This window comes from Phaethon aethereus (assembly GCF_964289735.1).
Source record: "Phaethon aethereus genome assembly, chromosome: 4".
Classification (NCBI taxonomy): domain Eukaryota; kingdom Metazoa; phylum Chordata; class Aves; order Phaethontiformes; family Phaethontidae; genus Phaethon; species Phaethon aethereus.
The window spans coordinates 5,871,600-5,890,635 of record NC_138578.1 but is presented as its reverse complement, the minus strand read 5'-3'; the positions used below and the strand labels follow the sequence as shown (position 1 = coordinate 5,890,635).

General features: G+C 36.5%; 1 protein-coding gene across 1 annotated transcript; it reads right to left on the bottom strand.

The window, feature by feature from the left end:
• Positions 1-1,076: 1,076 nt before the first annotated feature.
• On the bottom strand, positions 1,077-18,822 carry MYOZ2 (myozenin 2; the record flags this gene model as incomplete). The annotated part of the gene is made up of 5 exons (XM_081999472.1): positions 1,077-1,308; positions 7,928-8,111; positions 9,875-10,004; positions 13,252-13,421; positions 18,747-18,822. The coding sequence occupies 5 exons, from the start codon at positions 18,820-18,822 to the stop codon at positions 1,077-1,079; spliced, it is 792 nt and encodes a 263-aa protein (XP_081855598.1).
• Positions 18,823-19,036: the final 214 nt, after the last annotated feature.

The window sequence follows — 19,036 nt, the reverse complement described above, 5'->3', positions numbered from 1 at the left end:
ACATACAAACTAAACTGTGTCTTAGAATGTCCAACCTGCAGGCGTTGCATACTTCTCAAACACAAAAGCATTTAGAAACAAGCAATTATTAAACTGACGCTTGCTTCTTACTAGAAGGTAGTTGTAACCTGAAAAATTACTCTGAAAAACAGCACCCTCTTACTGATTTTTGCCTGCCCTCTGTGTAGCTATGGATGCTTAGTAAGAGTCTGATACTTGTATTTCTAAAATGTCAGTGCTTGCCAGCATGTCAAGAGCAAGAAAACTTGCATGCTTTTAAGTCCCAGTATATACTGTGGCTGTGGGGGAATAGGTGTATGAAATTTCTTTCTAGTAACAAAAGCGTTTGTGGTAACATAGCTCAGTGATATGAGCTTGGTGTGTTTGACATAAACAAGTAATTGGTGGATTTTTTTAGTTGTAATTAACACAAACATTCTAGACTTATCCAGGAAATGCCACTATACCTTTTCATACCACTATGTAATCTTTGTCATTGCCAAATTTACTGCATTTTCTGTAAATAAATCCAGGTGATGTGAATATTGCTGTCCATAATTAAAGCTAAGGGTCAGGAAGGAGGAAAATGGCCTAAACTTGCTGTCACTGAAGTAATGACAAAATTGTTAACTTTGACTGAAAGCAGGGTTGGGAAAAAAAGATTGATTTGTCAGAACTTTTCTTGAGCAGGCAGTACTCGGAGTGTACTGTTGTGGTATGACTTGATTGTTTTACCTTAATCAGCATACCTATCAAATCCCTTGATAGTAATGTCACTTTTTTCTCTTAATATACTTGTTCTTAAATGACAAGCGAAAATTTTAGAAATATTGTAGTTTTCACTGAAGTAAAAGAAGAACATATAAACACAAATAGAAAATATCTCATTTGCCAAATTACTTTATTTCATGTCTACAGATGAAACCAGGTGCCAGAAAAGGGATACTGCATCAGACATTATTACTTATACTCCGGCTGCCAGGGAGAAATTTTGTCAGTAGCCTATAGTAATATTTGGACCAAAAATACATGGATGTGCAGCTTTCAGCATTGTACGATGTAGAGTGCAGCTTCTCTCACAGGTCCTCAGTTTCTGGAACAGCGTTGGAATCTGAAGGCTGAATGAACACTACAGGAATATTCTCAGATGTCCATCCTTTAGGAGTCCTATTGAAGGATCTTCTGGTAGCAAGAGGGTTTGCAAGGATCATGAATCTGGGATCATTTAGCATCAGTAGATTAAAATCCGGTACTTTGAATTTAACCAGCTTTGATGCTCTCTCAAAACCACCAAAGGGAGTGGCAACTCTGTAGATATTAGAGAAATAAAAGTAAAATGTTATTTTAAAAAATACCTGTTTTATTTTCCTCCCAGGAAATGAAAAGAACAGAAGCTATTTTAATGATACAGATTTAGTACAATCTCTTGTTCACATTTTCAAGCTTTTGGGAAAAGTATTCTGATTGTTTTTCTGGCAAATTCTCTTTAAGATCCGATTTATTTCCTTTAGATAAAGCCTTCAGCCTTCTTCAAAATTCAAATGGACAGAACAGCTGAGGCAATATGTTGCAAGAAAGCCTTGTTACTGGTGAGTCACAGTTACTAAACTTATTTTGATGGTGATAAGTTGATAAATCTGAAAACATAGTTCAACGCATTCTCTCTAGCAGATAATTAGTTTAGGAAGTTCTCACCCCATTTTCTCCTATCCCCAGTTGCTTATTCCTCCCCACTACACTATATTTCAGTACCATATTGTTGTACCAGTTAGAATGTATGTAGGTTGTGCTGTAAACTTGGGTCACTTCTGGGTTAAACAAAGACCCTTCAAAACAAAGGAACATTTTAAAATCCAAATTATTTCAGCAATCTGGTTTATATCATTACGCTCCAACAATTGTAGCAATACAAGTGATCAGGCAGTAAAGCGTAATGTGAAGCAGAAAGGAACAGCGAAACACAACAGGCTCTGGAAGGGAGGGGAATGGGTGAGGGCTTCTTACACCAGCTTTGTTTCTGAAGAAAATGTTTATGTAACTAAACCTTGAAACCCTAGCTGAAATTGGCCCCCAGTCTTCGGCTAGTATTTTTCATATTATTTAAATGTAAATATTCCCTCCGGCAGTAAGCCTGACAAAGTAAAATATAAATACTGAGCAGGAACTGTTACATACATTTGCAAATATTTTAAAACAACAGTATTTCCAAATACCTCCCATAATTCTTCTATAGTTGCAACTTTCTAGGCTGAAAAAAAACCCTTGATTTTTTTCTGTCACTTTTTCCAGACTCCTTTGTCTAAGCAAATGTGACCAAACAGACTATTATATGTGCTCTGCATTTTGATCAGCTCCATAACTTTGCTGGAATATATTCTGGCCAGTTAAGAGTGTCAGATTTTTAAGATACTTGAGCACCTGATTCTGAAAAGCTAGATACATAGTGTCATGTGAAAATGCATTTTTGGTGAAATCAAATTTCACCAGCCTTGGTAGGTTTTGTGTGTTTGATATAAAACAAGACATCTGCTGGTATTTATTTCCGGTGGCTTCAGGTATTATAGCAGAAGCCCAGAGAAATTAATACCAACAGAAATTAAAAGAGATCATTTGAAGATCTGACTAGGATTTTCAGCAAGATAACTACAGATAAAACACAACCTAGGGATGATTAAATACACACACACACAAAAAAAAAGAGATTAATTCAGAAAAATTAATCCATGACCTAAAAGAAATGGTACTGCTGTGTCATTACTCAGATAATGCACCGAATTTCAGTACAAGCAGCATTTGTTGAAGGGGATGGTGTTAACTCCAAAGGGTCAATCCAGTAAGATATAAAAAAATCATGAAAGTTCTGGGCATGCATGCTTACTGAGAGAAGAGCGCTGCTTTGGATTAAGCTCTAAAACTGTTTCTCAAATGAAGATAAGACAAGATTTTGCAGCAGCCAGCCCAGGTATTAAACTCTCTTGAGGTCAAAGGAAGTTCTTTATACAAAGTGCCTGTGGTATCAAGCTTTTCTTGTGAAACTGTCTTCTAGGTCACAATGTCAAATTGGATGATGCTGATTAAAAATAATTGCTTGGTAATTGGCACAGAGTGAATGTAATGATCTACATCTTACAGAATAATAAAGATTGTTTTAATTGCTGCTCTAATTAAGATACCTATTCTCACATTATTGTAATATTTAATTCTTACCAGTATGTAAATTAAAGGAATAATCAATATGAACAGAACAGTAATAGCTGTATAAAATGCAAAACAATTCTATAGTCTAAAACTTCCACTTTCTAATATTTTGGGGTTTTAGGTACTTCATGTTTCTGTAGGTAACAGAAACAGGAGGGCATTCTATGGAAATTTAAGTATATTTTGTGGGGAAAAAAACACATGTAACTTCTCTACAAAATCTGGCCTCAGAGAATTATGCATTCCTGCATGCTAGGCAGAAGCACATGATGGTTGACATAAAGGAGAGTACAATAATTGGCTAATAGATGTTAATTTTCCTTTACAGCAGCAGTGTATTTTTGTGAGCAATAACTTGTCTGACAATGCTGTGTTGTAATGACCTGTGTTGTGTGCACGTCAACTGTATCACTTGAGCTCTGATTCATTGTATAGAAGCCGAAAACCCATGTGTAAAAAATTCCAGTAGTCATTGCTCACAGTAAGGAAATGCTGGTTCAGAGCCATAGGAAGTGGCGCCAGGAAGTGTAAGAGATTGTTTAATATTCACTTTGCATATTCCTAAAAAGTGAGTGCATGATTTAACAATAGCAGGCACAACCACGTTTATTCTTAGCTGTTGTTTTAGCAGGCCTTCTTTTTTTTTTTTTTCCCTTCAGTCTGTCTTACTGAACATTATATTGTCTCAACATAAGAGCCTACTTGTAGTTGGTTATTTGGGAAAGTCTGAAGAAATGTTTTAACTGTATTGGATTAGCACCTTCGATTACATAATCATAAAAAATTTGAGTTTCACATTTCAAAATGGAACTGTCATTCTTAGAACATTCTACTTACTGTTAATTCTGTGCAAAAAGGAGACATAGGAGAAAAGAACCTGACCCTGCAAAATGCTCAGAGGTTCATAGTGCAAGAGCTAATGCCAATTTCACAGAGGTATTTAGGTACTAAGGAACTGGCTAAACACCCAGCTTCCACTAATCTCACATCACTTCAAGTTAGCACCCAAAATTCCTTTGAGGCTCTGGATCTCAGAATTTTTACAATAGAGTTCAGAATCCACTAATCGATAAAACATAGCCCAGTCCAGATGGACTGGATTCCTGTAGTGTTTTTGAAACAGTAGTCTTTGGAAATTGAGAAAGCTGAGCAAGAATTTATCTGGTACGAGAGGCAGAACTAGTCAGACTTGCTTGTCTCATGTGAGTAAGATGTAGTGCTTTGCATGTTACTCATAACTGTACCTTTGACATTTTATCTAGCTCCAAGAAAGCAGATGGAATAAAGATACGAATTTAACTAATATTAGAAACTCCTGAACGAATGTAGATTCATGCTGTCTTTCCCACAGATGATTACTAGGTGCTTCCACACTGGTAAAAGAGGCAAGAAAATTTTTCACCAGTAAACAGTTCTTCAATCCTAATAGGAATTCATCTCCAAGAGAAATCAGATGGCATGGCTGTGCTAGCCAGCATTTCTCTGCTAGCACAGATTCATTTTCATCCAGGAGGAGGAAGGGTAGCTTTGTCTGAACAGTCTATTCAGAGATTCTCAGAACCCAGTTTCTTGGATTATGCCCTCTGTCTAATGCTATGTGCTGCTAAACCATTACTAGCTGTCTCACAGAAAGCTCTGCCTCAGAAAGCAAATGTGCTTGACATTTTCTGCCACTGCTTCTTCCTTCATTGACCTGCCAGCATTGCAAGATCCTTGCAGCATAAAATGCATACTAGACCCCAAATAATACCTCCATGAATTCCTTAGTTCTGATTCTGCTACTCTTATAAAAATTGCACTGCTACAGGGTTCAGAGTCACATCTTCACTGCTGACAGTGGAAAAAAAAAAATCTGAATGCTGTTTAGTACTGAATATACTTTTAAACCATTCATGTGTGCATTTGTTCCAACACATCAGATGTCCGTACCTGCTAAAGTTGTGTTGCTTTTACAGTTTGTTGCTTAACAAGGAAAGCTAAAAGGAACCTTAACTGGGGCTGTAAAGTCTGAGTGTCATTTTAACAGATAACGCTGAATGAACTGGTAAGAATCTCAGGCCAGTTTCCTTTGGGAGTCCGATGCATCACACTTACTGTTAACCGCACCCCCTCCTGACTAATGATGACTGTACCCATGTTTTGCAGGAGAACAAACATAATGGCATTTTATTGAATGATGAAACATGATAGAAAGCCTTGATTGATACCCTTGCTGATAACAAAATGATGCCATTATATTGCACTTTAATTGTTTAATACAGTATCATTTGCTTTCTCTCCAAGACTGCAGTTAAAGAAGTGAAGGATGTTGTGACCTAGATGCACAAAATGACTTAGTATGATCTAGACACAGAAGTCCAAAGAGATATCTCACCTTATGGGCAAAGCCTATGTAGGCTGCTAAATTGCTGAGATGCCTAAAGCTTTCCTTATACTAATGCTCAGATCTGCCTTTGTCTTAGCTATGCTGGCAGCTGCACCTATCTTACACCAAAACTCATCTGTGATTCTCTGATTAGTAATCTTCTGCCTAAAGTACCATGCTTGAAAACGCACATAATATGCTACTGCAGCAAGCTTTGAGCAAAATAGCACATCATGGCACTCTCACTCAAAATCCATGGCTGTTAGTGTTGGAGCTCTGTGTCAAACAATAGTATGTCTGTGACTGGAGCTGTTCTGCGAGAGATTTGGATTCTCTTCAGTCTGAGGACATCTTTTTGTAAGAGTGGACATAACTGCTCACATATAGAATTCCAGCAAAATTGCTACCCAGAAATAAAAAAAGCTAGTTGGATTAGACAGAGTAGGACTCTTAGCCTACATATCAGGCCACACAACTAATAGCAGAGAAGTGTAGGTCCTGTTTTCTGCTCCTAAATCCGTTGGTTTCATTTGCTACAAGCAGTAATTAAATAAAGTGCATTGAAAGATCTGGGGACTCAGATGTAGGCACAGGTTTCTCTTTCCCCAGTGAGTTTCTTAATTGTTCAGCTAGGGAAAGATGTTTACTATCTCTAGCCCAAAGAGGTTTATTATTTTCTGTACTATGGCACAGGTCTTCATAAGGGAAGCGAAGAGTGTTTCCACCTCTTCTGTGGAAGAGCCAGAAACCAGGTTGTTACACCTTTCCTCAGGGTTTGATATTCCCATAGAAATAAATCCAGGCTGGCCACATTCTAGAAAAATGCTCTTTCCAAAGAAATGAATCTTACTGTCTATACAAATTTTAAAATGAGTACTTGTGACCCCTGCTCTGTTTTTGGAAAGGAGGACCTTAATCCAGCCCTGACCTGGAGATGGGCAGACAGAACTACGTGCTGATGGCATTAGCAAAGGGAAATTTAAGTCACATTTAGCCTTCTCTGTAACGTTTTCTGTTGGTTAGCTTGGTGTGCAGTGTGCTGTCTGATTTGAATCCCACAATCAGACACCCCACTCTCCTGTGAACTTTTAGGAGTGTAGACACCTAAGTCATGGCTGTAAAATCCTGTCCAAGAGGCTAGTATCTTGAATTTCAATATCCCGTATTCTCAATTTCTTTTTGGAACTACTGCTTCTTGCTAGAAAACATAAATCTGAGTGTACTATATATAACAGCTTTCCAAAGTCCACCAGGCATCCTTTTATTTTCTTCTGGATGTGGATTTTTTTCTATGAGAAGGGGAGTTGTGGATTATATTTGTGTGCCTTATGTTTTGAATTTACCAATTTCACAGTCTGGATCTGTATTTATGTACCAGGTTTTAGGTTTTCATGGCAGTTACAAGGCAGAATATTGACCTTTCCCTTATATAAATGCACATATGTTCAAGAAATTTGGACTGTGGTGAGCCACAGTCCTGCCACATCGTACATAGAGAAAATCCTCATAGAAAGAAATCTGAACAGTTAGTGTTGTAAACAGGGCAACTAACAGAATATGGGACCCAGAGCAGCTAAAAATCCACAGAGAAGACATCAGAGACCATCTCAAGATGCATATCCCTATTAATGGGACCTCTGTGCCCTGTCTGATCCTGTCTTTCACATCCACGACTCGCATGCCCTTGTGAGAAGGAGAACTGATTCTGTCTCTATTCCGTGTATATGTATCTTCGGTGGGGTTTTTTTGTTGTTTGCGGTTTTCTTTCCCCAGTTACAATAACCATAGTACATAAACTGTGCTGTTACTGTTCCAATGTTAGCAGCTGTGGCACATCTCTCTGACTTGTATTTGCTACTTTCTCTGCTGAGAAGACTCTGCCACACAGACTTAATTATTAAGATGGCAAAGTATATTGCTGTTAGGAAATCAGAATTAGTGTAGTGCCTGCAGTGCCAGTTTTGATGCTATGTTGTGTAGTTCTTTAGTCCTTGCACTCATAGCTGAGGCCCACCTCAATGACAGGAGCACAAGTGATGTTTGTGGTATTTTTCTCTAAGTTGATATTGCCATGAGCCATTTTCTTTTCCAATAGATTGCTGTCTGGCTTTTTAAAGAAGGGTTTTGGTTTGGCTCAGCTGTCTGGAACAGACATTCCTGATTCTGCAATGTAATTTTGCGTCCATGCTTCAGAGACTGATTTCCTCCTTAATGTTCGTTTGCCGCTTTTAATCTGTGTGTGTGTTCACGTTTATGCACATACTTGCAAAAACAGGTGGCAGGTTTTTTTACAGCTGGTGCAAATATTTTGTTTCATCGTAATTTTTGTCTGCACTGTAAAATTCAGTGTCCATTCAGAATTACCTGTTAAAGCTCCTGTAGTCAGGCAGTTCTGGCTTTGCTTCAGGTTTAAAAAGTTTAGGATATAAAGCTTCCAGCAGTTCTGGATCATCCCTAATGGCTTCTATCCAGGGAGACTGATAATACTTTGGCACAGAAGTAGTGTTGAACTTTTCAGGAGGAATTTCCTTCAGTGGTCCAGAATATCCTGCAAGGCAATCAAGGCAAAACCATTATAATTTACTTGGCATTTTCTGCTTCATTACCTCCATCCTCTGTAACTAGGAAGTAACATGCCATCATTTCACAGTTAGATGAAATGAACAATTGTATCAAGTCACCTGTCCAAAGCTACAGAGAAACAGAAAGCTGGCAGGGAGAATCTGTAGCCTTTTAGATAACTGCTCCAAAGTATTCCACCCTCTTTTGACGCTAACATTGTTTTAGTTTTATATAAATTTGCTTCTATCATTATAAGCATTTTTTTGAAACTAGACTATAGCTACGCAGCCCTTGGGCTGAATTAACAAAAAGATTTTAAAACCAGCCTTTTAGTGAAAACTAAGGTATTTCTGTAGTCTTTGTGTGAAATTTTCCAAAAGTATTAAAAGGAGCTAGGATCACAGCCATTATAGTGGATTTTTTGTCTTTGCATTGCCTTATAAGCTTTAAAATGTCCTACCTACTTAGTTCTCTTGTCCTTGCCATCACCAAAAAAGTGAAAAATCGGTTGTTTCCTCTGCATAATCACCTGAGGATCAGGTTCTGATCAGAGTTTTACTAAATAAATTCCATATTCAGTGTGATTTCTTCTAAAGCCAAGTATAATATGGCAAAAATAAATGGGAGGGAAGCCAGACCTTAATGCACAATTTGAAGAATTCAGACCAGCAAGGGACTACCCTTTTATATATATATATATAAAGATACTATTTATTTGAAAAACAAAGGAAATATATTCTACCCCTTTACCGTCCCACTACATCTAACTCTTTAAATTAATGCTGTTTCCTTCTACAAGCTTAAAAAAAACTCTGTGGTTTAATATCTATTCCTTTTGCCAGATCTTTTTTTGCCTAAAGAAAGGCTTGAAGATTTCTATCATGTCTTAGCAATGGAAATTACCTCTGTTCGCATTGTATTTGACCAATGGATGCACAGAGTCTCAGCAGTCCCTAAGAGTAGCTTTGACCTAGTTTACATAGACTGGAAAAGGTCTGCACAAAACATGCATTGAGTAATTTTGAACAAAGAATGAATTTGTAAAAACCACAGTCCGCTCATAGATAATTCATAAACAAGAAGGCGGCTATATCACTGAATAAATTAATTAAAACAAATTAGCCTTCTCTAGTCTTTACAGAATACAAAATAAGGCTTTCTTGTAGCTCACTGCTTTAAATAAAGGCAACAGTACCCTCGCAGTTAAGGACTTAAAAAAGAACAGTTTATACAGCCAGAGGCAAATTCCTTTTTAAGTGACTCCTCTGTAAAGGATTCTAGCAAAACTTTCAGTGACTTTGGATTTACATTTAAGGATAATTAAACTACAGTGGATAACTTTCAGACTGTTGATGAGTGTGTTGCATATTAGAAAGAAAAGTTTGACAAAGAAAAATCAGTACATTAATCTGGTTTTAAATATGAAGATCTGTTTCTCAATGCTTATAAGACCAGTAAATATAGGAGCAGTCTCTTGCTATTAATGTATGTTTCCAGTTTAGGGACAAATAGTACAAAAGGCATATCAAATCTTTAAAAACTAACAGAAGCAACTGAAGAGCACCACCTTACATTTCTGCGGGAGATTCTTATATGTTATCTGACTCAAAGTTTTCAATTTCTAAGTTTATCAATTTGTAAGTCCATTAACAAATTCTTGTTGAAGATACTGTTTTATAAAGAGGTCCTTCCTCTACTGTAAAATGAGAACTAAATACATTAATGTATTAATATAAACACATATATTACCTGGGGCAATGTTGTCAGGATGTGGTGGGCTCCGGGGATCAGGTGTATTAGGAGGTGTCATTGGGGCATGCTGGGGAATTCCTTCAACACTGAGGCCATCCATTTTAACACTCTGTATGGGCTCTCCACGCTACATTCAAATAGAAGTAAATATCATTGACAGCACAGGCGAAAAAAGCCTCTGTGGTTTTCTGTTGAGGGTTGGAGTTATAAGACAATTTACAGCTGAGATCTGAGACCCAGGGTATACTATCTGAAGGCATACTGTCCTGCTGTTTGGTACCCTGTTTGCTAGATAGCACTCCCCAGGATCTTCTGTCCGTAAGCCAGAAGGTGAAACAGTTTCACAAGTCTATTGAACTGGCTGTATAAGAGTGTTATAGAGTGTTAAGAGTGATATCCCAGCACAATTTTAAATGTCTGTATTACAAGTGTGTGAATGCCTTATTGAAAGAATTGGAGAGGTTGTCAGCAAGGTCAACAAGACTCCTGAAGCCTTATAGCCATCTAGCTGAGATGTCTGACCTTTTCCTGAGTTTGGCATACTTAAATATTGCTATGCAGTCTACGAAAAGAGTTCATCCCATCTGCTGCTTACACCAATCACCACAAAATCTACTTGTGCACGTGGGCTCTGTGGTTCACAGCAAGGAGTAGATCTGGTCACTTTGGCAAGGTGTCCCTGGGATGACTAGACACTAGAAGCTGTTCTTGTGCCAGACGGAGTACCCTTGCTACCCAAAAATTCAAGAAATCTGGCAAGTTTGAGCCATTTGAGTTTCAAAGCACTGATTCTTCAAAGCGTCTCTTCCCATATGAGTTGAAAATTCACCACATTTGTTGAATTGCTTTTGTTTCGGATTTTCTTTTCCTCTATTTGTAATAGAAATAACAACTTCAGTGCAGGTCAGTTTCTGGAGATTCATGATATGCTGTTATTTTCCACTCTCCTATCGGGTCATCAGTTCTAAGGAAACATCCAAAGGCTTAATCATTGTTGCATAAATATAGAATTAGTCTCATAAGAAGTCAGTATCTTATTTTAGCTATGACACATAGGCTAAAAGCAATTTAAATATAGACTGTTTTAGAGTAAGAGTTTCTTAAAGGAGGAAAGTAAACAAATAATACTTGCTTAAACTTGAAACAAAAAAAAATCAAGGCAGTATGTTTTCTAGCTATCCTGAAGTATGTGAAAAATATTCATTTTGGCACGCAGAATCATAAAGATGATGAAGAAAATACCAGAGGTGGCTAAATAGGCATTTAAGGGAAGGGAACAGAAACCAGAGAGGCATAATTTTTCATGTGTCAGAATGTCATTCTGACTGCACAGCACATGCTCTATGTGTACTCTATGTGTTTTTGTGGGAATAAGTAGACTTAGAGAGGAACTGATCTGTCAGACTTTGTAGCAAAAGCCTGGAGCTGGGTACAGAAATTCTGACGAGACTGATGGTGGTGTGCTCAGAATTTATCTGTATAGCTTCTAATACTCAATAGAGGGAGAAATTAGGGGGATATATAAATAGGCTTCTAAATAATAGTACTCTAATAATAGTTTTGGGTGTTCAGTAGAGTTATTCAGGTTTTTTATATGGGATTTCTTTTGTTCACATTTATTTTTAAAAGGTAGATTTATCAAAACTCAAACATGATCCCATTTGATATGTGTAATTTAATTTCTGTTGATTGAGTGACCAAAGAAGTTTGAGATATCTGCACCATAAATAAAGAAATGTAAAAAATTTTCTTCTATGACACAGGATATTAAGACATACTTTTCTTCCCAAGTAAAGTTAATTTTTTGTATGGGAAATGTAAGGGCCACCGAATTACAAATGTATTTACCTTTACAGTCAACAAAGCATAGAGAATTCCTTCTTCAAGAAGTGAACAAAAATATTTTAGAGATTTTATCTATGATATTGGAAATATTGAACTCAGCTCCAATAATAGCCTCTCTAACTGTTGTGAGATCCCTCAACATTTTGGTTAGCATGAACAATGGTAAATTGCAAATGCCTCTTTTACTGTCGGCTCCCACAGCCTCCTTAGGAGATGCAACTAGACAAAAGGTTTCCTTAGAGTCAAAAAATTGCATTCATTTTATTGTTACTGACTAATTTACAAGTGTGTGTGTATTTTCTTTAGTGACATTAATAAATGGTTTGTTTCCTATTTGTACCAATACAAACTTTAGATTATATCACAACAATACAGTACATATAGTTACTATTTTTCTTATCACAAGTGAAGATTAAAGAAGAATTGAGTCAAAGTCTTTCGATGGATTCTCTAGGGGTTGGATGCTAATGCAATCATAGCACCACCTTTGCAATGATTAGTTGTAAAAGCTTCAGGTGAAGAGAATTGCTGTTCTACAAGAAATACTTCCTATGTTAATTAATAATAATTAACTGTTGTGGCACGTAGTTCTTTTCATCTTAAAAGCAGCTAAAAAGTACTGGGACAAATTCTGCTTCTTTAGTTGCATACCTTTGTATCTGAAATCAGTAGGGATGCATACATGTAAATGAGAAGCAGAATTTAATACAATAGTGGAATTAGAGGGGCTGCTTACATGCTGTATTAGACTTGGGCATAGGGTATTCATATTCAAATAATTAAACCTTGCAGCACATTGGAGCATGAGGTAAAATTTATTAATATTGTTGTCCCTATTTTCAGAGGTTAAGCAAAAGGTTTAAATATTTTGCAAAGCCCACAGATGAGACAAACACCAGGTGCATTTAGTTCCTGCCATGAGGATTCCCAGCGTATCACTAATGCTTTAACCCAATTCATGAAGGACTAGATTGAAGAATCATCGTCTTTCAGTGACAAGCTCCATTGTTTTTGTCCCTGTTGGGACAGGCAGGCCAGAAGTGTATTAGTGCAGGTGTGAGTCATTTTGCTGCCTGGGAACCGCATCGAGACCACCAATGTATTTTAGTAAAAATACTTACTGGTTGCATGAAACAGACTCTTATTTTTTCCAACCTTTTAAATATCATTAACTAGTTAATTTTCCACATTAAGTAGTTAATTTTCAATAGTAAATAAGCCAATTGCTACAGGATAAGTACTCTGTTCACTAGTATCAGATCAGTATTCAGTATCACTGAATCAGATTTGAATGAGAATTATCTGAATCTGATGTCCTTAAGTATTAAGGCTTTCAGATTTTTTATGTGTCTATAGGAGCTCAATAAAATACAGGTGGCTCACTTCATGTTAGCATCATTCTAGCACAGGATTTTGCTTTTCTTCTTCCTGAAACCACAAATAAATCATGCAGAATGTGTATCATGACCACCAAGGGAACCCCAAGCTAGTCTCACCATGTTTCATTCATGTTATTACAAAATACTCACATTTCTTGGCTTGTTTGCTACATAGTGATAATTTTCATATGTGTATTTGTCAGATCTCCGCTGACGTCTCTTGAAGAGTCTTGCACCTCTGTTGCTGAGTGTCGATAGTTCCTCTACCATGATGTCTCTGGGGGTGCTGACCTTTTTTCCAAGGTTTAAGCTGGGTGAGACTGCAATACAATGGATACATACATACCTCTGTTTTTCTTAAATGCCTGATATTGCATACCCTACACCTGAAATCCAACATGTTAACACATACTTGTCTAACCCTAACATAGCTTCATATGGTGTTAGTGAAATTAATCATTCTTCCAATGTATTGGAGCAGACTATTGAACACCACAAACCTGTTTTCTTGAAGATGCTAAGCACCTCAAGCTCCAAATTTACTTCAGTTCAATGGCATTCAGCTGTTGTCAAAATCAGGTCTATAACGTCCTACACACCACCTTAATAGCAGACTGGTAAAAACTGCCTTCTGCTGAAACCAGGAACAAAATTCCATCTGACCCCAGTGTTCCCACATCAAACCCTCAGTTTGTGTGTCCTGTATTGGATAAATGAGCAGGTAACCCCTGTTGAAATCCAGGGCATGTTTTGTACTTTAAGAAAAGTTTACATTACAAAGTCTGTATTAAATATTATATTTTAACTATTTTTAAAGTAGCTTTCAAAATAGAGTTCAAGGTGTTGAAAATGAGAGCCCTAAGAAAGAATTACAACATGCTTCTAGGAATTGATATATTTAGAACATTTTCTTTTTAATTCTCTTTGAGAGGAAACCAGATTACTGGATGCAATATTACTTTATTCACTGCTTGGGAAAAATTCCTTCTTTGTCTTTAGTAACCTCCTGGGCAATTTGAAAATGAAAATGCATAAGCAGGGGGGTAGGGAACATCTATTTTGACTGTAAATGGAGAACTCTGAATATCAGAAACTCTACTGGTCATCTTCGTTGTAATATTATGAAAACTGGGATGCTTGTAGCAATGAGCAAACTGTTGCTTAGTGACTGAACTCTCTCACTAAATGTCCTCAACCTATAGATAAAGCTTAAACCTGAGAATACAGTAACTTCAAGACTGAACAAACTATTTTCTACTGATTTATTTTTGCTTAGAAGGTTGTAGAATTTAACAATTATAAGAATATTTGGATGGCATAGTGAAAACATAATTTTAAAGAAAATAATTCCTATTGCCACTTACTTTGATATTTGTCATTTTATTAATTGAAATTGTCCTCAGTTGTTCATAAGGTTCAAGAAAAAAAAAAGGAAGATGTGGTGTGCTTTGTGGATTATATCAATGGTCTAGTATCTTTCTGTGATCCACTTATTCAAAGTCACATTCTGTTATTTCTTTAATAATAAGATATTCTATTCTTCACATATTCTTATGGTCTACAGGATTTAAAATTCTGAACTTTGACATATATTTTAACGCATTAAAATTAAATGAAAGCAAATTATATGTAAGACACACTGTCTTGCTTCCAGAGTAAACACACGAGAAGCCCTGTTTAAAATTAACATTACAAATTAACTGCAGAAGGTATCTAATGTCGAAGTTAATATAGCATATTCAGAGTTTCCTTTTGAGTAAATGGCATGTTGAACGTGGCATACGTTGCCTCGTAACTTTATGTTGGAAAAACTGATGTTTGGGAAAACTTGAGACAGGTATATTAAATATTTAGCCAAAGATGTATAGACGAATGTTTTCCATGTAGTAAATCAAACAAGTTTGTGGGCCCTGGAGTGCATCACTGTTGATCCACTTCTGTTCATACTGATTTCAATTGAATGCTTGCAATAGATTTAACTGGAGCAAGAGCAAGCTAACTGTATCGTGAGCTGGAGCATGCACTTCTGCTTTAAAAATAGAATGCGCAAAGAATCCTAACACCCCCCTGTTATTTAAGAGGTAACTACAAAACAGAGAGTCCTTAACATGGAAGAAAATGACTCAGCTTGCCCAATGTAGCCATATCAGTGACAGATAGTGGTGGGGTTTTGGCTCTGTGGTTGAGGTAAGTGCACTAGTTACTGGCCTGTGGCCTGAAATTTAGACCCACAAGTCATATTTTGATTTTGTAATTTCTCAGGATTACTCCAGGGATACGGCCTGTTGGATGGATGGTTTTATATTAGTAAGAAAAAAGAAATTTACCCTTCAAATCAGCAACAGTTTCACAGAGAAAAAGTTTTTAATTTTACACAGCGTGAGTAGTATGTACATCCTCAGAGACTGGGCTGCCAGGGGGATTGCAGATCTCTGTCCAAACCATTCAGTATTCTTCTGGGACATGCTGGGTGTTAACTGTTTTGGGCCTTGCTGTTCCCTTACATTTATGCTGTTCTTGTTAACATTAACTGAAGATTCCAAGGTACTTAGTAACCCACAGTTGTGTACTATTGTGTACCCAGGCAGCATCCCAAAAACATAGGTGCGAAGTTCATTTGAATCCCTTGCCAACTAAAATCTAATCATCTGTCTAGTTTTATGATGTGTCTAGGGATTGTTTCAGTGTCAGTGCAGAAAAGGTGATGAAGAATGAGAAAAGGAGGGCGTTTAGAGGATGATAGCAAGAGAACATCAATGTCATAAATGGACATAGTAAATTAATACTGGAAGTTTAATTCATAGTTTAATCCTAATCTTAACCTTTTAGCTTCATTTCTTAATTTGTTCCTGCCAAGTCCTTCCTGTCCTGTGCTTAAAATCATAACAGATGGTATTTAAATATGATTTATATAGTTCCTCCTGCATTCACTGCTTAATCCGCCTTTAATCCTTCAGTTTACAATCTTCTAAATACCTTAATCTGGATTATAAATTTTAATAATGAATATCACATAGTATGTTTGTTGTAGTATCAGAAATAAGATTTTTTTAACTATATCATGAAAGATAGTTAATAATGTAGCTACTGAAGAATGCATTTAAGAAATAGTATAGAACTGGACATGAGATTTAAGTGCAATTGAAGGCAAACCTGATGAACTCCAAGGGCTTCTTTAAACATATGAATTTACATACATGTTTACCTCTACCAAGCAGCCTTAGAAATGTTGTGATGAAGCCAAGTCTGCCAGTTAAAAACCAAGGGGTTGGGAAGGTCACTACATCCACATGCTGATTTACTACTACAGTCTCTTTTCTGAGACTGTAAGAGGGTTTACAGTTAGTGTCTCTTCCTGCAGCGTTTTGTGATGTGTCAAACTTCTCTAAAATACAAAGTCATGTCCCAGAAGTCAACAGCAGATGCGGACTTTCAGTCATTACCAGTCTTGCCCAGAGATTGGTAATCTTTGAGACACTGATAAAAACTTGGCTGATTTTGTATCTTTTCAACAACTGTTTCTGCTATGAATATCTTTTTACATGAAATTTGAGATTTACTGTTTACCTGAAATCATTACAATAAGAAGGGGCTGAAATAAAAATGCAATAGGTATGCTTTCTGTGTGTCACTCCGAGCTACCACGGCTTGCGTTACAGAATCTTCTGTTGCTGTTTACTTCTGTTAACAGTGGGAGTTTCATAGGTCTGGCTGAAACAGTACATTTAATTTTTTCATATGAGACTGGCTGAAACAGTGCATTTAATTTTTACGTAATTATCAGCTCCTGCACGACCTTCATAATTAACAGCAATGCAAAATGCAGAACACAGCAGTTCACCCTCCAGATCTCAGGTTAAGCTTGTTCAATTATCAATTAGGGGAAAAATAAAATGTCAAAAATTAATAGAGCTGAATTTAGTAATTTAAAAAACAGATTTGTCCTTGATTTTTCCAAGAATTTTTCAGATTTGGTCCCAAAGAACTAGCCCTACTTTGTGTGATTACAACTTTGATTACCCTTCTGTTTCTTAACTGGCTTCACTGAGCTTGTAGTTAGAAATTTCAGACTCTTATAACACCCATTTAATGAAATTTCGTGAATTTTTTTAACATTTAAATATCCCAGACATCCAAAGAAGATGCAAAAGTAGAATGTATACTTGAAGAGTTAGTATTGCCTTTATTGCGTGTATTGCCTTTATATTAAGTATATGAATCTAAACTTGACAGCAAATCTGATAATATATAAATAATGAAAAGGACAGATTATGTGAGGCAAATGCCAAGCATCAGCACAGATTATACAATAACTCAAATGATTTCAAGGACTGTATTGCAGATTTATTAGTATTGCTCTGAATAGTAGCAGCATTTATCATGTGAAATGCCTGGTTCCAAACAAACATATGAAAGACTTTTTTTTTTTTTTTTTTTCTCCCCTGAAGAGCTTATAGGCTATTTCAGGCACATATAGTACTTGGGTTTACAGTACCAAAAAAAAACCCCAGGAGTTGTAATGAAATCTGTAAGGGCAGACTGGCTTTCAGACTTAAGTGTGTGTTCAGTGGAGAATGGAAAGAGAAGAGGTATTTGCTTAGGAATAGAAATTGCAGAAAAAAAACTATGGAAATATCAGAAGAACTAGGACCGGGCACTGAAACTTGTAGCTTTTTTTTCTAGAAACCTTATGTCTCTTGTCCTTCTCTTCCTGCAATCACAATGGTCAGTGAGTGAGTACAGAAACCATCCCCAAATTCTTTGGGGCAAAAGCCTACAAGAAAGATTTTCAATACTGGAATTTAAAGTCTCTGTGAGTGGTATAATTTTTCATAAATTCAAAATATTAATGGAGCTTCTTGTTTTTTCAGTGAGGCTTGTGGGGTGCTTATCACTTTTAAAACATTGATCTTGTATGTAGATGGCAAAAAAGGCTTCATAGGGAGGACTGGGAAGATCTCCAAAAGCATCCAGCACATACCTAATGAAAGCCAAGCAGATTTGTATTCCCAACTGAGTTAAGGTGTCACACTAGAAGTGTAATTTTAAGAACCTGTTTTAGAAAATCAAATTACCTTCTCATAAGTGTCTGCATTTTCATCAGTGCAACAATAGAAAAGTAAAATTTCTTCATATAAGATTAATTGGTGGGTGTGCATTAGAGAGAATTACCAAATGCTAGTAAAAATTGTTAGTTACAAAGATAAAGTTTGAGAGGAAGGAACAGAGATGTAAACATTTGTTTCAAATTTTTTTATCATTCATATAAAAAAGCAGAGTGAAACAGAGCAATAAAAGAGGATACAGATCAGCATGTTTCTTAGATGATAGCCTTTTAAAATGGAATGAAGTAATGTTATTAAGCCCAAATAATATTCTGAAAGGCTATCCTAGCAGAATGTACATCAGCTGTTAGATTACTTCATTCCTCCACAGCAGTTGTTCATCTGAAAATAGCTTTCAAATGAAAAGAGGCAACTACAAAAGGATTAGTTACCATAGGCAGCATGATACTCCCACAAGATTATTTATGGCAAAACACCCAGAGACAAAGCTGTAAGAGAGTTAAACTCTATGATTAAAAAAATACATTAGGGAGGGCTAGAGGGCATTGCATATACAGTAAGCTGGGTTCAGCGCTATACCATTTCTGTGTATTTCATCCATAATGGCTGATGCTTGTTGTTTCCTCTCTTTGACCATGGCAGAATGTGATAACATTGTGATTTTCTGATACGATTTTTCCTTGCTGAAAAAAAACAACACATTTTTACATTGTTGAGCCAGCTTGCACAATTCAGCCAACTTTAATTTCTAATAGCCTGTTTAGAATGGCTGAATAGTGAAGTTAGTTATTTCTGATTTAGAGATCCTGCACTTTTAATTGTGCAAAATGCACTGGCAGTTCTTGCTTGCTAGATGCTAGGACATGTTC